Here is a 25000-nt window from a genome sequence, read left to right as displayed (position 1 = left end):
ACTCCACGAGACAGTGCAGATACAGTTCTGTTGCATTTATTAGCTTCCACCTCAAGACAGAAATCTCTCCAGACTGAATCTAACTTCCCAAGCCAGCAAGCCAAAACACTGTGAATTCCTTAGGGTGGTGCCAGTCTCATCTTCTTAAACTTCCCACGCTCCTGTTGGGGGCTAAGGGAATGCTTATCTCCCTGAGCCCAGTCTTCATCCAACCATTCCTTCACAAATTTGATGATTCAATATCATCAATATGCTGATGATATTTGGCTCTATATTGCCATCTTGGGCCCAGCAGGGGATGCTGTCAAAGTCTTCTCCTGGTGTATAGAGGCTGTTGGGGTCTGGATGGGCAACAGCAATAGGGCAAAGTTGATTTCAGCAAGACAGAGTTGTTGCCCTTGAGAGATTATTACCATGACTTGGGATTTTGTCCTAGATTCACAATTCCTACTGGAAGGGTAATGGAAGCCATAGCCAAAAGTATCTTTGCCCAGCTCAAGTTGATGGCTCAGTTGCTTCTTCCTGGAGCAGAATGATCTGGCTATCGTGACCCATGAGTTTAACTTCTGCAGTTCACTGCCTTTGAAGACTACCTGGAAACTGCATTTCATCCAAAATGCAGTAGCCTTCATTTTTCAGAAAATGATTCATGTATCATCCAATGCTCCTAAGAGTATTTGTCATGAAAATGACTTACTGCATAGAGATGCCCATAGCCAAGAAACCTTAAAGGACCAGAAATATACAAAAAAATTTAATGCTTTTTGTATTGCTCAATTGTCATCAAAATCAATCTCATCAATAAGAAGAAATATATTGATTATGGGAAGCAAAAAAACATAAACATAGGATGTGAGCATCCAGCATTTCCCAAGCAAATTCTCTCAAACCACAACAAAACATTTATCTTTCTTGCTCATTTATGAAAAAAAAGTCTTATATATTACTTCAAAATTACTTTTGTTGTTTCTTTTCTCTGCCCCATATTGTATATACTGATACATTCCAGAATTGTTACTTCAGTATATCCTTTCATTCTATTTAAAGATTGACTTAAACAAAGTCACTTTATTGGTATTTTAAGGTTTTGCATGACCCATGACAAGACAAAGAACTAGTGTATTTTTACAGAAATTCAGCAAGATCAAAACTATTTAAAAAAAAACACAAAACATACCATATGTGTTTTACTTTACTTACTTTACTTACTGCCTTACTTTAACTTCTCCATCAAAGGACTTATCGTGTATTCCAAAAAGTTAAAAAGGCAACTAAGACCTCTTGACTCTAGGGACTAACCAGTGCTGAATTTTTTTAGCATATTTATCAGTGCATATAGTAGTCCCATTGTTCTTTTAAATGACAGCCTATATTCATAATGTTGATGTTGTGCTTTAGCAAGAGAATGCATTGCAAAGTGCTGAACTTATGAATACATCTGGCTTGAATCCAGATCCTAAGTGAGCTTAATATTATCTTTTAGTGCTTTTGACTAACACAGAAACATTTACAGATGGATTAAATTACACCTATTTCATGGCAAGAACATTGTTCAGAAGGATACTTTAACCACCTGCTATTTGGTATTAGCATATAGGCTTTGATGATCTGTGGTGTATGTGACAGTATAGTTTATGGATGTTTATGTCTGATTGGGTAAGGTTATTGTAAATCACAACAATGGCTCTGGACAGTGTAATGTGTCAGACTGATAAATAATCTCAACAGCTAACAGTGACCAGATTTCTCAATCAAATTTTGAATCGTGAAAACCTTTGGTCCAGTAATCTGTTACTATTGGATAATACTCTATTGTACTTTATTTGTTACTTTAATTTGTACATGTATTGTCTTAGTTTTAATGGTTACATATTATTTTGAGCATCCCAGTGACGGGAAATACAGCTGATGAGTATGATCAGCACAATTACATATCTCTCTCAGTTTAATGAATAGCATACATAAACCAACCCTGGCCTTATTACTACTACAGTGGAACCTCGGTTTACGAACTTAATTCGTTTCGTGACTCTGGTCGCACCCCGAATTGGTCGCAACCCGAAGGAAATTTCCCCATAAGGTTCAATGTAATTACCGTTAATCCATTCTGGCATGGAGGACAGGGAGGCGGCTATTGCTTGGAAGGAGAGTCCCCCTCCCTACGACCATGTGTCAGGGGTGGAAAATGGCCGCGGACCACGTGTCAGGGGCAGAAAAATGGCCACGGACCACATGTCGGGGGCGGAAAAATGGCCGCGGACCACGTGTCAGGGGCGGAAAAATGGCCGCGGACCACGTGTCAGGGGCGGAAAAATGGCCGCGGACCACGTGTCGTGCGGAAAATGGTCGCGGACCACATGTCAGGGGCGGAAAAATGGCCGTGGACCATGTCACGGGAGGGAAAATGGCCACGTATCCTGTTCGTACCCCGAGGCGGAGTTCGCAAACCGAGGTAAATTTTTGCGGCCGGAGCTGGTCGTAACCCGAAAAGTTCGTTAACAGAGGCATTCGTAACCCGAGGTACCACTGTACTTCTACTTTTTAGATAGTTCACACTGAGAAAGTAAATTCTGAAGAACCTTTTTAAAGAATCATTGCAAATAAGACAAAGCAACTTCTGTGTAATTTCAGCCACCGTTGTGTCTATATAATACAATTTCAAATTATCTCTTGAAGTGCCATTTGCTATTAATCACCTATAGCTGTGCCTTCCATTTATGCTTCTGGATATATGGTGCATGTCTATGCTAATTAATGTATGCTTTAGTAACATCTCACTTTCTCTTGCTCTTTTGCTGCATTCAGTTAAGAGACAAAGCCTGAAAGTTCAGATCAATGCAACCAACGATGCAGTGTGCATGACATACATTCATCCAAGTCCAAGCACTAAACTGGAAGGCTTCATCCTGGGGTATGGAAGCAGCTTCTTCTCCAACCAGTATATTCCCCTACCATCTAATGGGAAAACATACATAACTGAAGTTGGTAAGGCTACTTATGATTTACAGATTGTTTTAGAAAAATGATTGTACAAATTGAACACATATTTTCTTGTTGTTTGGGCTAGGGGATAGATGAAAATGAAAGGAAAAGAAACAATGTGTGTTGCCAATACAGTTATTTCTATATATTTTGAAAGATGTTTGTTTGCATTTTTCCAGTTACTGATGTTTTTCAAAATTCCTGAATATGTAAATGAAACAGGCTAATTTGTCACTAATGCAAATGTTAACTACACAGCTTTTTTTAAATATAAGGATTGCATGTTGGTCAATAATTTGTTGATCTGTAACTAATGTTACCAGACTTAGCCTTAATCACCAGAAGCAAATTTAGATTTAATATTAAATTAGAACTAGCAGATTTGGGCTGCAAAAAACTAGATGGCAGAGAAATTCAGAAAACCCTGTTTGCTGCCCTTTAGTAATCATCCAGATTTTTGCAATCCAGGTTTGATAGTCCTAATTAGATCATTTAAAAAATATTTTATTATTTTATTTTATTATTCACAGTACTAATCCTGGACCAATTTTACAGTTTTGCTGTTCTCAGCTGTTGGCAATATCAACATTAATTTTAGTATAGAATCAAAATTCAAAATAATATGCATTACATGTCAGAAAAATATTCCTGTCAGAGTCACACCTTGGGCCAGTCCTTGAGTGGTCCAGGAAGAAAAAAAACAACTGGAGTCTGCTTTAGTTAAAGCTACAGATTATATACAGCTATATACACAAGTTATATTTTACCTACTAACCTATTCCACAGCTCTTAACAACATACACACTAGCACTCAGCAATAACCAGCAGCTCGCAGGCTGCTTATATCCCCCACACAGTGCTGAGTCAGTATCCATCAGGTGTGAGCACTTGGCTCATTAGCCCCAGCTACATGGTTTGTCCTGTGTTATTCTCACAGTAAAATTTCTACCGAGTATACCTTAACAATTCCTATCTCCATAATTTAGCTATTCTGCTTGCATTACTGTATATAACTTTGTTTGTTGAATTTGTAACCTGCCTTTCTGTCCCCGCAACACTCAAGGTGGCATACAACCACAACCACAAAATTACATAAAAAAAAAAAAAGTAACACCATAATTAAAATCAGGAGTAAAATCAGAACTGTTAAAATCAGGTAGCAGTTGCATACTTGTGGAAGAAATAGGTTTTTGACATTTTTCTGAATATAGAGAGAGTGAGACCTTGGGGAGTGCAATCCATATTTCAGGAGCTATATAAGCCCTCTCAGTGCCTAATAGAAGAGCTTCTAGCAGAAGGCTCTTCAAAAGGACTTCTGATCTATGTAACCAGGCAGGTTACATAGCAGGGGAGGCAGTCCCTCAGATAGTCCAGTCCCAAACCATTTAGGGCTTAGTCCCTTAAATTGCTTGGTAAGCAATTTGCAATCAGTGCACATCTTTCAGTATAGGCATCATATGATCCTTGTAGTTTGCACTAATTAGTTGCAGCTAGGCTCATTGGAACAGGGCTAGCTGACTCCCCACAACTTAACATGGCTTCTAGATCTGGAATCAATTGAAGTCTCAAAAAAAAAAAAAAGAATTGTTATTGAAAACTAGAATAAAGTCATATTGGAGAGTTGATTGCCCTCTGTCAGCATAAAGGTACAGTTCCCTTTGTAAACCAAAGGAAATTCAAACCTGCTGCTTAGTGTTCCTGGCTTCCCATGTCCCTTGCTGCAACATTATGAAGTCACAATTTGTTGTTGTTTTAGCTAAAATTTCAGCCCTTCCCAACATTATCCAGCATGGAAAAGCCTTCTTCAATTGGTGTACAACAGTGGTTTTCAAACTTGGCAACTTTAAGATGTATGGACTTCAACTCCCACAATTCCTAGCCAGCATGCTGGATGGGGAATTCTGGGAGTTGAAGTTCACACATCTTAAAGTTGCCAAAAACTTTATGTTTTTGTGAAAAAAATTGGTGTAGACGATGCCCTGGTTACTCCATTCACTGTCATTCTTTTCTTTCCTATTGTATTATTGATTGCTTGGAATTTTTATTCATTGAAACTACAGATCAACTGATGGCAACAAAGATTTAGGATTTCTTATATCTTTTGGCTGCCATCTGGATCATCTATATTTTTATAGCTGAGATGCATCCAGGGAATAAGTGCTAATGAAGAAATTTGAGAAGGAGTTTAGCCGTGGGGATCATTATGAGAGCTGTATTATCGAATTACCTTAAGAATATAATAGTATAAGGAAAGAAAGCAAGGAGCCACAGCTTCCCTGGGAGTAGCAGGCAGGGAAAGGGAAACTACACACACACAAAAGCTGAGTTCTTTCAATCTCATGCATTAAGCCAACCACAGTTTGGCCAGTTTCAAGACCTCATACGCTTTAGGTCTATGAGTCAATTGAAGTAGGTTTAAAATAGTGGCTGCAGAAGTTGCAGCCTTCCTATAGCCAAAAGAGGGCAGAGGGGTGGGCAAAGAGGTCAGTAATCAGATTGAAGTGGGTGGTCACACAAGAAACTAGCAGAACCAATTGGAGTTATGAGAGCCAGCCATTACAAGTGGCAAGAATTCAGAGTTAGGTAAAAGGTCTTTATGGTGGTTTATCACAGTGCAGGAATACAAAACCTCAGGAAAATAAGTTTACATCAAAGTTCTATGCAGACAGATCCAAGATCCAGGAATCAGAGCTAAGTGTAGTCATGTACCAGTTCAAAGATCTGTCAGCAAATCAGAGGGAACACACATTCAGGAAGTCAGATCCAGGGATGGAACATTGTCAGCCAAAGTCTGACTCCCAAAGTCTTGTTTTCCTGATTAATGCCTCTTTCTTCTGAGGAACCTCATTGAATGTCTTTGTTTTCCTCATTTGATCTTTCTGTGGGTGGGAGGGCTGGGGATTTTTTCTTACTCAGGCTCTAGGTCATGTGACTCAGTCTGCTGCTGTGCCCTGCAAAAGGTGGCTGGTTATCTAACTGCTCCAGACTTGTAGGCTCATTCTTGTCTGCAGCTTTCTGAGAGCCTGCTGGCTCCTGGGTTGCGAGGTCATAACTTCCTCCAATTCAGAGTCTGACAGCCCTGTAAAAAACAGTGCCAGCATGCAGCAGGTCATTTCATGCCACCTCTCTTATGCATATCAGTGTGCCCTACATTGCCTGCAAACAGCATCTTGAGGCAGAATATTAGGAAAACATGACTTCCAGAGTTCATGCTCTCAGCTTCAAGAAGACACTGAAATATAGGTACAGGAATTGCAAGGGCTCCCACCTTTATGTTGTTCCGAAAATAATTGAAAATCTAGCTCTTATCCCAGGCTTTGGGAACAGGGTGATTATGGACACACATGCCCTCCTTTTCCTTTTCCTTTTCCTTTTCCTTTTCCTTTTCCTTTTCCTTTTCCTTTTTTTGCTTTGGTCTGTTTTGGTTTTGTTCTGGTATTTTTGCTGTTCCACTCTGTTGTATTGTTTATATGCTGGGGTCTTTTTAATTGTAAACCACTCAGAATCCCTTAAGGGTTGGATAGCCTATAAATTAAAACAAATGGGCAAACATAATTAGTGAGCTATCCTCATACTGTAGCTGTGTGGATTTGCCCACTAAAGCCCAGCAATTGTTGGTTGCTGACAGAATTAACATCTCTATCCCGACAACTGCTAGATTTCCTCTTAACACTCACAGCAGCCTAACCTCAATTGTCATTTAGTTATCTTTCCAGTCCAGGTAGTTCTAGATTAATTATAATTTCATAGCAAAAGAAAGAGAAAACCCATTTAGATAAAGTCAGAATTAGTTCCTTTTCAGTAATAAAACAGTTCACTCATGAAATTTCTCTTCAGGAAGGTAACCATTGGATGGGAACAACTCTGTCATGTATGAAAAACATATTTCCAGTATTTATTTTGATGATGTAAATTTTGAGAAGGCAATTTAAATATCATTTATAGGTTGTAATATTATTGACATATGCTACATCTTATATATACATTATAATATTTTCAAGGGAGTCTTGATTTATTTAACAATATTTAACAATATTTATAACCTGCCTAATCTATGTGGACTCTGGGTGGTGTACAACAGTTCAAAATACAATAAAAAACAAAACAGTTAAAACAACAGCAACAATAATACTAATATCTTCTTAAGGCAGAATATCACAGGTAAGAATTTTAAGGTTAATGCACTTTTGATGAGTAAAACTCCTGAAACTTCAGAGATCCTCAAACAGCTGCTGGCAAACATCAGAGCAAATATTAACTCATAGTAAGTGTTTATATAGTCAACTGTGTTAGACAAATGTTCATAATGGAGTAGCAGTTGGTTTGGAACTTTTAAATGCCTTCTGGCTATTTTTGGCAATGTTAAATCTATGTTTTTCTGGAATGGATTTCTAAGGTTGCAGACCTTTATGAGTAAACATACAGTACTTAGCATTGCATTGCACAAGGCTTTCCTTCCTTTTAGAGCAAATATATCCAATACATACTTTTTAATTTCTTAAATACATTTTCACTTTGTAAGTCCAGACATTTGGAAACCATTTAAATGTTTTCCCCTAGTATTAAACTAATAAAACTTATAAAATCAATTTAAACACTTGCCAGAGAGTTTTATAGTTTACATCAATTTATAAGTACACTTTTTATAATAAAAATAGTTCTACATTGGTCAATTAAAAGAAAAAGGAAAAAAAATTATACAAGCACATCGAATTGTAAAAAAAAATAAATAGAAAAAGTATTGTCGTTACAACAGGAGAATATTAGAACAGCAAAAAACAAGCATTTTGGATAGCAACAGGTCTGAAAGTGATGCCAGAAAGAAAGAACCATGGTAAACTTTCAGATACAATTCAATGTATAAATAATGCCCAAACTGCAGTGAAAATTTGAGATAACTTGGGAATAGAGATGATAGCCTTAAAATGTAAGGTTTGTTTTTAAGGGCTCACTAATATTATACTGCAAAATGTTTGATGGTGGCAGATTTACACACTTTATATTAACAACAACGACATTTTATAAAATCTGAAAATAAAATCACATGCTGAAGATTTGGAAGATGCTAAGCAGGTCACATGCCTCCATATGGTTAAAAAAAACTATATGCAGAGCTGTCCACAAGTCAAAATGTCATCAAAATGACAAAAAGTGCTTGACATCACAACATAAGCACTGTTCCTCGTGTACAGTGTAGTGACACAAGTACAGATAAGGTGGAGTTTGCACCATCTTTTAAAATTCTGCAGATGCCAATTTTTATCCAGATGTCATCTTTATGGAGGATCATGCAGGCAGCATTTCTTAAATTAAATCAAAACTGATCTCTGATTATCTATGACAAGACAGGTGCATTATAACTTCTCCATTATTAGAGCACCAGTTCTTCCCAAACAGAATACAAAATAGAAAATGTTTAAAATATTTTTGGCTAACCAACCACCAAAAAGAAAGAAAGGAGATTAGGATGGCACTGTCTGGGAACACTATCTTATCTTGTTTTAAGAGGATTACTACCTGAATTACCTTTGTCAGTTTATCTTGGTCATTAACAAGTATAATATCTACAACAGGATTATAGGAGAAGTGTATAAACCTCTAAATCATTCTCAGAGAATAAGCCCCAGTGTAGACCAAGGTCCCAGGAAAAGGCCACATACACAGAAGCCCCACAAATCCATCTGCTCTAGCTGGGGTCCCTGGCCAACATGTAAGGTTATTCATCTTATGTTGCCCTTATTCTGCAAGATTTAATTTTCAGATACAAAATAAAACTTTCTAGCACTTGCCCTAATTGTGTGTTCATTGTATCTGAATCTTAAAACAACATGTTGGAACTAGCTCCTGTTGTAGCAACACAACTCTCCTGAATTATTTCAGTGTGAATAATGAAGTTTTTCAAATGAAAGGCTGGGTACTGAAATGCCAGTCCTGAGAGCATCATGGGCAGCTCAGGAGGCTGTTGGCCAGTCAGATATTCTGTTTACCATCATAATTCCTACATTCTCTTGACTGCTTATTTTCAGCAGCAAAGTTAGCAGACTACTGGATAGAGCTTTTAGTCAGTGAGATACAATTCCTACAGACTGCTTCCTTTCTAGTATGTGTTATCAAGGAATAAAACATTCTAGAGAACTCTGAGACATTCTATTGGTTTCAAGAGAGATCCAGCAGTTATCCAACAGTTAATCTTGTTCCATTAGAAAACTATATTTGGAGCATCACAAGCTTCTTCTAGTCTTAGATATTACTTTCTAAGAAACTGACAGAGCAAACTTTAAACAGCCAATTCATTATGATGTGAAGGAAAAAAAATATTCTGGAGTCCTCTGGTCCCTACTATTTCTACAATAATATGGTAGGTATTTTGTTCTTTAGAATTTTATTTATTGATTTATTTATATTTCAGATTTGGACACTGCCCATGTCATGAGAAGTTTCTCTGGGCGGTTTACAATAAAAACAGCAAATAAATATTAATTAAAATACAATAAAAATAGTATAAAATACAATAAAACCAAATACATACATAAATATCTTCCAAGACACTGCTGATAGAAAAGATATTAACATACGGGAGCATCTTCAAGGTGCTAGCTACCCCCAGGGTTGGTTGCCCCTTTTCTCACCCCATGCAAGTTGGCAGAGGCAGGACTTAACTGCTTTCTGGAAGGTCAAGAGAGTAGGGGCTTGCCTCACCTCTGGCAGGAGGGTATTCCATAGGGTGGGGGCCACGGCAGAGAAGGCTCTCCTTCTGGGCACTGCCAGTTGACATTCTTTTGTTGATGGGGTCCGCAGCATACCCCCTCTGCTTGACCAGTGGGATGGGTGAGACAGTCCCTCTAGTAACCTGGTCCCATGCCATGTAGGGCTTTAAAGGTGATAACCAACACCTTGAATTGGACTGGAAGCAAATTGGCACCCAATGCAGCTCCCTCAGCAAAGGTGTAACATGTGCCATCTTTGAGGCACCCAAAATTGCCTGCGCGGCTGCATTTTGAACCAGCTGAAGCTTCCAGATACTCTTCAAGGGTAGCCCCCTGTACAATGCATTGCAATAGTCTATATGGGAGATGACTAGGACATGAATGACTGACTGGAGGGCTCCTGATCCAGGAAAAGGCGTAACTGGTGCACAACATGTAGTTGAGCAAAGGCCCCCCTGGCCATGACTGCCACCTGCTCCTTGAGCAGGAGTCATGAGTCCTAGATTATGCACCAGGTATGTCTGGGGTAGTGCCATCCCATCCAGAACCAAAGATGGTAAACTTCTGGATACAGAGGAACCCCCAACCCACAGCCATTCCCTCTCACCAGGGTTCAGCTGAAGCCTGTTGTTCCGCATCCAGACCCCCACAGCCTCCAGGCACTACAAAAGAGTAGTCACAGCATCACTCAAATCACCCGGGATGGAGATGTATAACTGGGTATCATCTGCATATTGGTGATACCTCATCCCATGGTGGTGGATGATCTCACCCAGTAGTTTCATGTAGATGTTAAAAAGGAGTGGGGAAAGTACCGAACCCTGCGGCACCCCACAAAGGAGAGGTCGCGGGCTGGACCTCTCACTCCTTATCGACACCTATTGGGACCAGTCCTGGAGGAAGGAGGTGAAGCAGCACAAGACTGTGCCACCCACCCCCAACTCCCCGAGCCAACCCAAAAGGATACCATGGTCAAAGGTATCGAAAGCCACTGAAAGCAAGGATGGATGCACTACCCTCATCCTGATCCCACCAGAGATCATCCAAAAATGCGACCAATGCTGTTTCTGTCCCATATCCAGGCCTGAAACCCAACTGAAAAGCATCCAGATAATCCATTTCATCCAGGATCCTCTGGAGCTGCAATGCCACCACTTTCTCAACTACCTTCCCTAAAAAGGGGAGGTGGGAGACGACAAAATTGTCCAGTACGGTGGAATCCAGTGATGGTTACTTGAGGAGTAGGTGTACCACTGCCTCTTTAAAGGCTGCTGGAAACACTCCCTCTCTCAAGGATGAATTCACCATTGCCTGGACCCACCCACACGTCACCTTCTGAGCTGCCTTAACCAGCCAGGATGGGCATGGATCTAACTGACAGGTGGTGGAATTTACAGCCCGGAGGACCCTGTCCACTTCCTCAGGCCCAACAGGGTCAAACTGTTCCCAGATAACAGGGTAACTACGTACCCCAGGCATTTCCACAGGCCATGGCGCATGCTTGGTATCCAGCTGGGAACACATCCAAGTGATTTTATCCTCCAGATGCCCAGAAAATTCCTCTGCACAGCCCTGTAGGTGGGTCACTGGGCCCACCTTTCCCAAAAAAGATTGGGTGATCTTAATCAGGGCTGCTGGGTAGCATTCTGCAGATGCAATAAGAGTGGAGAAGTGTTGATGTTTTGTCACTCTTACTGCCACAAGGTAGGCCTTAATAGCGGCTCTAGCCTTTGTTCAGTTGGATCCAGTCCTTGTTTTCCTCCAGTGGTGCTCTAGACATCTCTTAATCCTTTTCAGAACCCTCGACTCCTCCATAAACCATGGGGAGTATTGGGCTGAATGGATCAAGAGAGGTTGCACAGGTGCGATCTTATCCAAGACCTCAGCCACCTCCCTATTCCATGTGGTGGCCAGGGCTTCTGCTGGACCGTGCAGCAGATCCTCAGGTATAGTCCCCAGCTCCCTCTGGAATCCCATTGTGTCCATCAGTTGCCAGGGGCAGACCAATAGAATGGGTCCTGCCTCCCTGTAGAGGGGGGTAGCATAGGAAAATCTCAGAGCCACCAAGGCATGACAAGGGAGACATATGTAACTCCCCTTCAGATCACATTGCCACTGCTCCGACAAGAAACCAAGTCCGGTGTGAGGCCAGTGTCCTGAGTTGGGTTGCGAATAATCTGGGACAGGCCCATGGCTGCCATGGTGGCCATGAACTCCCAGGCTGCCTCTGAGACACATCCCAGGGACGGCAGATTGAAGTCACCCAGAACCATGAATCTGGGGAACTCCACTGCCAGCCTCAAGATGGCCTCCAGCAGCTCAGGCAGGGAGGTTGCTACACAACAGGGAGGCTGGAATAGTAGCAACAACCCCAACTGTTCTCGCAAACCCAACTTCAGGAACAGGGTCTCACAACTGGTCTCTTGTGGAGCAGTGCCCCTGAAAGCCAACAGACACTCCCAGATGAGAACTGCTACCTCTCCTCCCCTCCCCTGGGGTCTCAGCTGGTGCCAAATTGTAAACCTGGCTGGGCACATTTCTGAAAGGGGGCTTCAGAGCCCAGACAGGTCTTGGTAATACACACCAGGTTGTCCCACTCCTCAATGATCAGATCACATATAAGGGGGCCTTGTTGTTAACTGACCTGGCATTAAGAAGCAGCACCCAAAAGCCAGGGCCTTCATGGATCTGCTGTCCAGGGCCTGGGTCTGAGCACAGAGGGCCAGAACATGCCACCAGTAACAAACACTGGGGGCACTTTCCCTGAGACTGGCCTGCCCTCTGACTCCCCTCATAACATCTCCTGCCCATCACCATCTGAATAGTGTAACCCACCCTAACTTCCCCAGAGCCTCCATTCCCCCCCAATCTCTGTTCTCTGGTTTCCCTAGTTAGGGGGCCTTCTATCCAACCATGCACCAACAAACAACCTCAATCAATCAGAGGGTGGTGGTGGGCTCCTCGGCACTTCAGCCGCCACTCTCAGTGCCGTTGGAACCCTAATCCTCACCCCTTTCACCCACTGTGCCCCCTTCACTGCCCTCTCTCACTAGCTGGTAGGGAGCACCCAGTCCACTTCCCCTCACTCTCCAACTCTCACTTGGGGGGGTGCAAGTGTCCTTACAGTACTCACACACTCATTCACACTCCATACATTCACCCTTGGGCTCCCCTCCTTGTCTCTCACACTAGGGAAGGGCACCCCAACTCTCACACACTGGAGGGACCCCCACCTACCTCTGCCCTCTCTACATAGGCTATAGGGCTGATTGAATCAACTACCTAGGCCACTCCCCAGGATTCACGTCAACTTCAAGGACTATGCAGAATTGTTTTAGATATTTGGAATCTTGGAAATGGCAAATAACCTTCACACTTAGAATTTGATGGCATTCATGCAGAATGGTGCTGTATTGAAATTTCACACAGAGAATATCATTAACTCCAGCAAAACTTTCTGTGAAGAGAGGGTATCCAGTGCATTTCCCCATATTACACCATAAAACACTTGAATAAGATTTTAATTAAATGTATTCTCTTAATAAACACTTCCCATCCATTTTCTTGTCACATGATGTCTGGATAAAGCTTTCAGTAAATGTAAACTTGTATAAAACCCTTCCAATGCATTTCCACTGTACAGAGTTGGGCCTCTGCTTCTGCCCATCACATGTACACATGACTATGTTATTTGGATAAATAATGCATCCAAATATCATATTTCCCCAAAAGGAAAATAAAAATTAAAAAACATTAGTCCAGCTATGAAAACTATCAGGACAGAATTCTCAGTAACTGTATGATTATAAAATACCCCATGCAGAGAGAGTAGAGCCCAAATTAAGCAATTGGGTAATAGACTGGAATCAGCTAAGAAATGACACAATAGAGTCAGAATTTAATTTTTAAAAAAACCAATCAGAAAACATTCTAATGAGAAAAAGCTGTGTGTGTAAAGACATGCCCAAGAGTATAGTGTATCTGAAGGGCCTACAGCAATATTTAGGTGACCTTAGCTGATTTCAAACAGTTAAGCTAAACCAATCCAAGTTGGTACCAATAAATCCCAGGGGAATAGGCTAAAATACATGAATGCTTAAAAAAAAATTTTTTTTAAGTCATCCTGGAAAAGGCTATAAAAAACCACTTCCATATTGTGGCCAAGAAAACTCCAAGGACATCTCCATGTCATCATGAGGAGCTAGGGCGGACTCAAAAAGTCTTTACCTTTCTCAGCATGGAGAGATCAGCAAGCCCATTAAAAGCATATAGAAAAAAGGCCTAAATGGAAAACAAACATTTTGAAAAATAATTATATACTTGTATCAGCTTTGATAATAGTGATATAGTTTGATCCATGTGATAGCACTTATTATTACTTGAATAAACATCAGAATTATCAGCTCCATACTGGGTAGTGTGTAATATATAAGGTGGGAACACCCAAACTCTTATTTGGAAGTGTAAGTTTGTTCAGAAATTCTAGGTAAAAATATCAGTAAATTTCTTCAAAACTATTCAATGACTCAAGAACTCTTCAGCCAAACCTGCCATAACAAAATTTCTTTTTACCACTGAAAGCAGTGAATATGTAGGTGGTAAAACAATTCCATTTAAGAGTCTGTCATGGCACTTCTGCTCCTTTTTGCCCTAATTCTTAATTCCCTATTTTCCCACTCCTGAATGTATGTGTTGTATGATCCTGTTGTTTCAGTTCCAATTCTCTTAAGCCTCAGTGTGACTGTCTCCTAATAAGGTCACGGACTTAGTTTATTGTGTTCAATGAGCCCCCACTCTCTGAAGCTCTGCAATTTCTTATTTGTTTCTTCACTATGGGTTATTATCCCTCAAAAGTAAGTCTGAAAAAGTGAAGAAAATGTAATAGGCTTGAGGACATAGTGAAGTAATTACATGACATTTCTTGCCAAGCATCAATATCACTAGAGTTCAGTGAGTTTCCACATAGTATACTGATGGAAAAAAATGTGATTTATGTCAGCTTTGGACAAAACTCCATAGTGCCTTCCAAGGTTGTTATGTAAAACCAAACACTGAGAATTAGAAAGCTATTCTTTACAAAAGAAGAAAATGCCATGTCTGATACACTTGCAAGGGCTGAAGCTGGCAAGGCTTTCCCAGTGTTACATCTTTTCTACTGCTCAAACAAAAGAACTAGAATTAGCAGTAGGTTTTTCTGCTGCTTGCTTTACTGAAACATCTATAAAAAACTATTCCAGTAAGTCTGAGAGAATTACAAGACGTACCGGCAGTTCAAGGAAACTCAGCAACAATACAATATTACAGGCATGCCCAATCAATCAATAAAAAAATAATTGAATATACCTCACCCAGACTAGAAAGAACTTTTATGTAAACTATATTGTGTCAAATTCTTCCCACGGCACCAAGTGAATGGCCAACTATCCATTAACTTGGAATAGTGGAAGGAAAAAGCTTATTTTAAACTCTGGAGCATAGACCTACTGTATATATAGGCTTGGATTTCTTCGCACTGCAGCAGAGCAAATTATTTGTTCTGTATAAATCTTCATTCTTGTCTGCAATAAAGAATGTAATCTAGCTAAATTGTTCCTGAGAGTCTTCTAACAAATTAAGCCATTGCTAAATAAGGGTTAAGGGTCTGGAGAGCTGAGATTTATCACTGAGTCCTGGTGTGAAGCCCAACATGTAGTCCCATGATTAAACTTTAAGATCTGACCTCTCCATAATTTGAAGTAGGTCTGTGAAGTAGGTCTGTTTATGAAAAGAGAAAATAACAAAGAGAAAATGAAAAGCTTTTGAGACACTATTTAAAGGGAATAAACATCAAGGTTTTTAAAAGCAAACAGAAGGAATATAAAGTTGGCTTATTCAATCAGGGTTAAAAAATAAAAATGATCTTCTTTCTAGTAGCTCTTAATGGGTTTTTCTTGACCAGGACTGAAGAGGGTTTAAAGATTTGTTTATAGATAAGATATGAGAAGAAGATATATTTTTTCTTAAAATATAGATGTTATCTCTGGTATATGTTAAATTTGAGAAGGAGTTCCTGAGAGGAGACAAAGAGAAAATGATAAGAAATTAACTTGTGGGATACTATTTGAGGGATTAAAATTTAAAGATTAGGATTTTTAATATCTTGCTTGTTTTTCTGTCAGGAAGACATCTTTGGTTGAAATGTTAGAGAAGGTGATAAGTTACTGAAATTGTTTGTACTTGTCTTGATACAGGGGGAAATCATTTTTTTATATATCTTTTTCCTCTTTTTCTTACATTTTTTTCTCTCTCCCCCTTTTTTTTTCTCTGTACTTTTCAATTTTTTTTTTTCCTTAGTCTCCTCATGGGCAGCATCTGTGTAAAGCACTTAGGGGAGATCCTGGGTACTCCCTTTTATCTGGGGAAGAATTTCAAGCCACCAATCTGTTTGCTGGCACTTCATTCCACCACAGTCATCAGCTCTGCAAAATGCAAAACCATCTTCAGACTGCCCTTGCTTCCCCAGAAGTCAGAAACATATTTGTTTCTTAAAAGTAGCCATTGTTTAAACAGTTTCTCTCCATACTGTACATACACACTTGATGTAGAGAGTAAGGAAGATGACTTTGATGGAGAGATGTAAACTCCATTGCCAAGTGGTAAAACATTAGGAAGATACCTTGCTAATTCACTGAACTATAAGTAGGAAGAGGACATCCAACATAATCCAACTTGCAAGATTCTATTATTATAGCCAATTTCAGTAAAAATAATTTTTGCCTTCCCATGGAATTGATTTCTTGGTCTGGTCTACCTAGAAGGACTGACACATGACCTGATATTCCTGTACAATAGTAGACTGATTAACATGTTTGTCACCTGAGAGTTCTAATTCCAAATAATTTTTGTTTTATTAACTAAATCACTGTTCAAGACATTTCATCATACTGTATATAACTTGAATAAATATGGAGTATAAAATGATTATTTTGTCTAATTTTTTTAAAAAATATTAAAATTAAAAGTCTGACTCTTATCCATTGAGAAAGTACATCTATTCACATTCAAAGAGTACACTGCTTTTTTTACAACCAGATAATATTGTTTTAATCAGTTTTGAATGTAATTAATTTTTGGATGACTTAGCTGGTTTTTACTAGAAATATTAAATGAATTTATGGCTTCTTACCATGTGTTTTTCTAGAGCATATCAAATGCACTAAGAATTTGTTAGCTTATGAGTAAAAATATCAGCAATTTTGGCTTTGTTTCCAAAAAAGAACAAGATTTTTGAAGAATTTGGAAACTGGTTCTCAGTAAATACAGTCAGCAGGGAATTTATTCCAAAAAATTGCAGCTAGTTTAAGAACAGTACTACCTTTGTATGCAGATTATTACTATTGCATCAGGACTATATGTGTATATTTAACATTTTCTTGTAATCCAAAATAGTTTTGTTTTGGATTACAAAATTATACCTTTTTCAAAGAGTAATAATTATCTGTTTGACTGACTTCTCTTTATGGAAATGGTGCTTGAACAACTTAATTTTATTGTAAATATTGTTTCATGCTTCCATGATTGGTTTGGAGCAGTTTTTATAGCGTTTCAATTGGATCAATTTCTTTCTGGAGAAAAAAAGAGAATGGGATATTTATGATATTTATTCACATGACATTGAGCTAAACTGGGGTTGGGTATTTGCTAGTGTGGCAAAAAACTGGGTCAGGGGGTATCAAAAGTAGGGAAAATAAAAGGTCAGGAGTCATGGTGAGGACTGCTAAGAGTTCAGGTACATTACAACCTACAGTGTTGTAAATGAAAATGGAAATGTTATCAGTGTTGAAAAACCAAATGAAAAATTCTACTTGTGGAATTACTGGTTCATCACTTTTTGTTCAGCATCTATAGAGAAGAAAGTTTCCATGTTTTTAAATAGCACCATTTATTTCATTGTTTCATTCCAATCCACAACTTCCTGATTTCTTTCATCCCAGATTCATTTCTTCCTGATGGAAAATATAAGCAGTACGGTTAAAGTTTCTTAACTTTTTTTTCCAGATTAATGTGATTCTATTTGGGAAAGAGGTTCTTACAAATGAAAAGATGATGAATGAGGGGATTTTTAAATGCTGTTTTACTGAAGTAGGAAGTATTAGACAATTCAATGCTGCTATGCATATTATAAATATGGCTATAAAATTCTACTGATACAAGGCATCTTAAAAATATAACTAAATGTACTTGAATAACCTAAATGTAGTGCTAATGAAGTACTAATAATACAGTGGGAAAGAAATAGTAAGATACATGATATGGTTTTGATTATTAATGTATTTTTCCCTTGTCTGATTTTTTAAATGGTCATAACTAATATTTTCCAGATGCAGAGCCAAGATACTTGATTGTAGTGAGGCCAGCACCTGTTCCTAATTCCAAGAAATCCTGCTCAGGTACTGCAAAACTGTTAAACATTTTTATTTTTCCATAAAAATTCAGGAGGCCCATATTTCAATCAGAATGACTTTTCCTGAATTTGGACAACAAATTATAATAAATATTCAGCTATTGCTCTGGGTTGGTTATGTCATAATCTTCCCTTTTGTTCAAGAATGGTTCCATGGAACATACAGTTTCAAGACATGAACCACCCTATTCAACTTTTTTTTAAAAAGGAAGCCAATGTTAGCCAATTCAGCAATTCCTTGAAGAATTACATATTTTTTCATGCTCATAAAATCAAACCTACAGTATATTAGCATCTTGCTTTTTCTTATGATATAATCAAATATTTGCAAAGGGACCAAAAGAAGCATCATTCCATTGACAAATGACATGCACCCAGCAGATACTTTGCTCTGTTGTTTCACAAATCTGAGCTATAGCTTTTTTTGCTGCTAATCTGGAGACAAATTAGTGCATGTTTTCACTTAGCCTCACAAATAGTGGGGAATAATTAATTCAATTATCCACATGTATAATAATGGGAGATAACTAACTCTGACAACAAATTACAGAACAGTTCCATATTTCAGCAGAGGTTTCACGTTGCCATAAGTGCCTGCACTACTGGGCTCTGTCTTCCATGGAGTCAGCCAATATGCTACCATCCTAATTCTCTATGTTTGCTTTTTATGGAGAGGGGGGAAAAAACTGGCTATTGTACAGGAGGACCAGAGTTGCCTCTCAGAGCAGCTCCTCTGAGCAACTGGAAAAGATGAAAGGAAGGTGCTACTTTACCTTATCTGCAGAAGGGAAGGGAGAAAAGAAGGAGCTGGGAGGTGGTCAACTATCTGCTGTTCAATTCTAAGGGGAAAAAAACCTTTTTGAAAACTGTGTATGCCTGCAAGTCCAATGATGTGAGGACAAGGAGGCACTGCCAAACTTGAACTGGCATGGTCCTTGCATATGGAACCATAAGTAGTTCAGACAAGTTCACTGAACTGAATTGTATTGATTGGTTTTGTAGGCCTCCCTACACTGGATGACCCTTGTTGTTTACAAAATTAAAAACAGAAATAAATACAAAATGACTCCAGCAATAACATTCAGGAAACAAAAAAACGCTGTCCAACTTCTTCACAACTCCCAGAGCTCATTTGACCTAATCCAAGACTTACAGGAAAAGCCAACTTTGTAAAGACAAGTTGAAAATGGGCAAAGTGGGAACCATGTGGATCACCAGGAAGATATTGTTCCTAAAGGCCGAAAAGGTTTGCCTCCTGTGTCCTACTAAATGAAACTGCATAATTGAAGGGACCTAAAGCAAGCCAACCTTGTCAGAACACACAGGATTGGCAGACATTGTGGGAGAGAGATAGTCCTCCAGATAGCTAGGTGTTATGACATTTAGGGCTTTATAGATAATAAGCAACCCTCAAATTTGACAGAGTCACTTTGTGAGATGGGCGGCTATATAAATATGATAAATAAAGATAAATAAAATTGCACTTGGAATCCAACAGGTAACCAATACAACTCATGCAGCAGAGGTGTTACAATGATATTGTAAGGCTTGCCCATTATTGCTTATACCAAATTCTGGATCAACTGTCATCAAGAGCAGCCCCATATAAGTTCATTGCAATAGTTTAACCATGAGATAACCAATACATGGTGAGGGCCTCCCAATCCAGGAATGCTGTATCTGTGCAAAGGGCTTTCTGACCACAGCTGCTACCTACTCCTCAAGCAGAAGCTGACAGTCCAGGAAGATCCCTAGATTACATCTAATTTATTTGATGCATAAACATACTTAAGCAAAGGGAAACAACATTTGTTGTCTCATAAAAGAAAATAATAAGAAAGATGGTGTATAACACATACTACATATGGAATTTGAACTACTTTTCTTTGCGCAAGGCAGAAGGCTCTCTTTGTTTAATAAAGCAATAAGATGAATTAAAAAAAAAAGTGGAAAATTCTGACTTGAAAATGAAGGTTGGGTACTAGAGAAGAGTTGAGGGAATCATAAAGAATCCAAAATAATATTCTGTTTAGAAATCTAGTCAAGCAAATAGAAAAACAAATACAACAAAAGTTGAGTGGTTTAGTGACTAGAGTCAAAGTTATTTGCAAGTTTTAAACAAATGCTACAAAGGACTCATTGGTTGTCAGAGAGAAAAGTGGTTTCATCACAAGCATCACAAAAAGAAATCTTAGAACCACTAAACAAAACAATCTGGTAAAGAAAAAAAGAGACCATTCTGATTTCCAAGACTTCAGTACTTTCTAGGGCTGCCAAAACGTTTGAAAGAGGTGCTTCATAAATTGCATTAGCTCAAATGAAACATTGCTCTTCAAACTATTAAAGCAAGTACATCCTTTCCAAGTTTCACTGGTCGCTTCGAAAGCTGTCCCTAGTTGTCTATGTGTTACTGTGCTCACGTACAGACAACACTTCTGCTCAAACTGCCAGGACTAAAGTAAAAAGTTCCCTTTCAATTTTACTGGATGCTGATCTTTGGCCATCAGGTAGGCATTATCAGGTACTGGCATATTTCCATGAGCAACTTACTTGAATCTAATTAATGCAGGATGCTTGTTTAGTAGACACATAAAATGGCACTAACATTTCACTTATTTTCAGCAGTCTATCCCGCTTCAATTTGTCTGCTTTTTCCCTAACAAAATAGAAGCTATGAGCCAATGTATCTGAGGAATGCTTCATGGAAATAAAGCCACCACATATCTCTAAACAAACAAACAAACAAACCTGTATGCCTGGGGTCATCTGTTAGCACTGTTTAAAACCCAGCCCAATGCCTTATGAGATATATACATATTCTACTCAAAACCCAAGGAATGGAAATCTCATTTTGTTGACGTTAAAAGATTGACATAAATATGTGTGTTAACTAGTCATTAACAAGACTTGCAGAAGGTGTGCTCATAAAATAGAATAACTGATGACTGACTAGCTCATGCTAAGCAGTATTCAAGGAACCAAGTAAAGGACATTTGGAGATAAAGAAATTGGCATGTATGTATGCACATACACCCACACATTTAAAGTTATGAAGGAAGGATTAGAAATTGAGCTGGAGCAATCTGAACAGTACACAGACAGAAAAGTTAAAGTTCAGCTGAATGTTCAATTTGCTGTGTGCTTACAACTATGTTTTAGAGTTTCATTAGTCTGTAGATGCTACTACAAAGGAATTAAAAGTGTAAGTGTCCATCCTTCCAATTTCCTATATAACACACTGCATATGAGCTCTTTCAGGAATTGAGAATAAAGGAACTAGTTGTCATCCAAGTGACAGGCATAGACTTTGCTCCTCCTAAAATATGAACGATTGCAGCTCTAAACTAGCTACCAGCAACATCACCCTACCCTCAGAAAAATATATATTTGTATTTTTAAAAATCCTTTTTGTCCTAAAATTTGGCACTATTCAACTTGGCACCCTAAGTGACAGCCTAGTTCACCTATATTGATTGAGCACCTCTGAGTACTGCATTAATTATCAGGGGTATCCACTCATAGCAGGGGTTTCTGCAATGTATGATTAAAAAGGCAAAATGGCAGCCAAGATATTATGATTAAAGTCCCATCTGTTTTTATGTGTGCTGTGTGTAGGACACAAATAGACAGAGGTTCAAGTGCACTATCACTGCTACCATCTTGACTTTTTTTTTTTTTACTATACCCTCTGGACACCCCTGACTCATAAAGTGGGGCTCTGTGTATGAGAAAATCTATTGAGAATACAACCATTGACATGCAATATTCATATCAACAGGAAACCAGCCTGCATATTGCTGTACGTGTGAAAGTCCCAAGTGTAGACCACTTTCTTGCTTGTGAGGATGCCTCTGCTTAAAGATTTTGAGATGACAGGGCTTATTCCCACCACACCTTCCCTTGTGAATAGTAACATGTAAATAATGCAGTCTGTTGTGACTGTAGTACTTCCTTACAAAAGAATACTATGGGTGAAATGAACTTTTCCTTATTGATGAATTTGTGCTAGCAACCTAAATGGTCTTCTAAAAAGGAATTAGAAGTGTGTGCAAGTTATTTGCAAATAACTTTGATCAAGGATGAGGACTGGACAGGTATGTGGGATAGCTGTAGTTTTCAAGTTACATTCCTCAGGGTTTAGTGGCTAGTTGCATTGAACAGTCACTTCCTATTGTAAGTCATGTTATAACCTGTGGATGATCTATGGATGACTGTGGATAGAAAGTGATTTGGACTGAGGAACCATTACAGTGCTTCTTACATATTGGGATATAAATGTAAAACTATTGCCCAAACAGGTCTGTAGGGAAAGAATTATGAGTAATTGATTATACAGAATAAACAATGTTACCTGGTTTTAATTATCATCATGTCCTATTATAAATACTTTGGCAATAAATACCTGTCCTTGACTGTATCACTTTGAAATACAACAGATGTAATCTTTCCAGTTTTAAATTAAGTGACTCTGAATTGAATACAGCTCATCAGCTACAGCTGTGGACCTTCTGGTGTTCCACAGCACTCCTCTATATGCAATGTTAGCAACGAAGAAAAGAGATAAGTGGCATTCTGATGGATCATAGAATAGTGATATGAGTGATAAATTTAGAAGCCCTTGTGATATATCTTAAAATATATGACTATAAAACATTATGCAATTTTATATTACTTGCTTATATAGGTAAAACAAAGACACGCAAACCCCTTCAACTGGTAATAGGCACTTTAACTCCAACATCTGTCTTCCTATCCTGGGGGATATTAGTCAATCCAAACCATGATTGGACCACAGTGAATAACTGTCCAAATGACAGGTAATGGAATGAAACGATACTTTATTATTTTCCATAATGCATCTGTTTTCCATGCAAAAAGATATTTTATTCATGAAATGACATGAGCTTACAATTACAGTTTGGATAAGAGCGCACTGTGGCCATTTAGTTCTTGCTATATTTCTTTTTGTGAAAGTAAAAATGCCTTTGCTCTGAGCAAGTTTGTCACATGTTAAACACATTTAAAAGCTAGTGTGGTATAGTGGCTAAGATTCTGGACTAGGACTGGGCAGGGCCAGTTTCAAGTCCATCCTCAACAATGAAAACTCAATAGATGACTTTGGGCCAGTCACATTCTCTCAGCCCAAGCTCTCAGCTTGTTGTGGGGATAGAACAACCGGAGACCCGTATGTTATTTATATAATGAAATAACTAAGTGAAGTAAATATGCTATTTTAGTACTATCCTTGTCTGAACTATTTTTATTCTGTTTTAGACCTTGACCTCATTTGTCCACAATATCATCCAGTGCTGTAATCTCTGGTGCCCTACACAATTAAAACAGTAATATCACCAAGCTATCTTTGACATGATAACTTGCACAAACTTGTAAACAAATTCATATTGCCACTACTGCCAAATGAATGAATGTAGAATAATAAGGTCAAGGAAAGTGAAATAAGTAAGAAAGATAATAATGCTAATAAAGGACAGTGGCTGAACAAAAACAAGGGTTTTTTTTAAAAAAATGAAAGAATATTTTTAACAGCACTGTAGTTTGAGAGTCTATAACACATAACACATCTGCAGCTGAAGGTAATTCAACCTTGAATTTATCATGTGGCCTCTTCCTAAGTTACTAATTAGGCCGCTGTTGTATGCTGACGTAAATATAATGCTATTTCAACATATTAGTTCACATAGTTTCCATTATGCTTTGAGGCTGATTTTTATCTTGTTGGGGTTAGATCAGAATTGTTAGATTAAATGGAGGAATTGTCATAATTTATGAGGAAATGTTAGACATATTTTTATGCCTACAGGCAAGTTTCTAAAATTATATGGTTGGAAAAAAGAGGTGTCTGTTATTAAATATATCTTGATTACATGTGTTATACAGAGAAATAAGACAGGCAGATGAGAAAACTAGGTTATGTTTTAAAGGGAAGTTTAAAAGGCTCTGCATTTGCAAAGATATTTACAATAAAATGAAAGAAATAAATTGCTGTCATTCCCACAAAGCATAATGTAGGTCAGCTAGTTTAGCACGGTTGCTAAGAAACCTGCGTGAGGGAGCACTGATCAGATATGAATCCATTGCCTCAATCTGGATAGTTGGAATGAACTACCCATATACTGCCTCAATTTAGACAATGAAATTAACTCTGTCTAATGTCTTACCGTCTCAGGGTCCTTTTCCCACAATTCAAGAATGTCTGAAGTAAAACTGAATACATGCATAAAGTTTTCCATAATAAATTTGGTTTTGCTTTCAGCAAAGATGCACACATTACTTTAAATGTCCTTCATTTTCTCAGATGGAAAGTTTATGTTTACTTTTATCAACTAGATTTTATACAGTGCGCTACAGAGAAAAGGACAAGAATAAGAAGTGGATTCTGCAGCTTTGTCCAACTACAGAAACAGTGGTGGACAATTTGAAACCTAACGCTATTTATGAATTTGGAGTGAAAGACAATACAGGTGATGGGATCTGGAGTAAGATTTTCACTCACAAGGTGGCTGGTAAGTAATTTGTAACAGTTTCAAACTTTCACTGCTTAATAAAAACCTTATTTATTTATTTATTTAATTTTAGCTGCTTTAAAAATTGTAAGACTCTATGTGGCTTACGATTTGTAAAACAATACATAATTTAAAAGAGGAACATGACTGCACAGACAAAAACACATGAATAACCCCCAGACTAGATAAACTCTCTTCATAATATCTGCCTGTCCAATTCAATCTGGCAAGGTTGGCACAATCCAGGTTCCTTCAATTAAACAATGCCATCTACTGGGACCCCAGAAGTGTGCCTTCTAGAATGAGGTTCTCCCCAAGATCCAGATGGCCCTCACCCTACTGTT

General features: G+C 38.5%; 1 protein-coding gene across 4 annotated transcripts in view; it reads left to right on the top strand.

Annotated features, from left to right (window-relative positions):
- The window catches only part of ABI3BP (ABI family member 3 binding protein), a 199234-nt gene that overhangs the window by 26849 nt on the left and 147385 nt on the right, over positions 1–25000 (top strand). For all 4 annotated transcript variants that reach the window (XM_088140806.1, XM_088140805.1, XM_088140804.1 and 1 more), the window contains exons 2-5: positions 2806–2985; positions 18050–18118; positions 22817–22949; positions 24481–24656. In XM_088140806.1, coding sequence (XP_087996932.1) covers positions 2806–2985; positions 18050–18118; positions 22817–22949; positions 24481–24656 — 558 coding nt within the window. The remainder of the gene's footprint in view (positions 1–2805; positions 2986–18049; positions 18119–22816; positions 22950–24480; positions 24657–25000) is intronic.

Source organism: Python bivittatus, unplaced genomic scaffold (assembly GCF_059951505.1).
Source record: "Python bivittatus isolate LINGU-HERP-01145 unplaced genomic scaffold, Pbiv_v1 ctg000340_np1212, whole genome shotgun sequence".
NCBI classification, from domain to species: domain Eukaryota; kingdom Metazoa; phylum Chordata; class Lepidosauria; order Squamata; family Pythonidae; genus Python; species Python bivittatus.
Note: the sequence above shows the minus strand (reverse complement) of the source record. Positions and strands in the feature narration are given on the sequence as shown.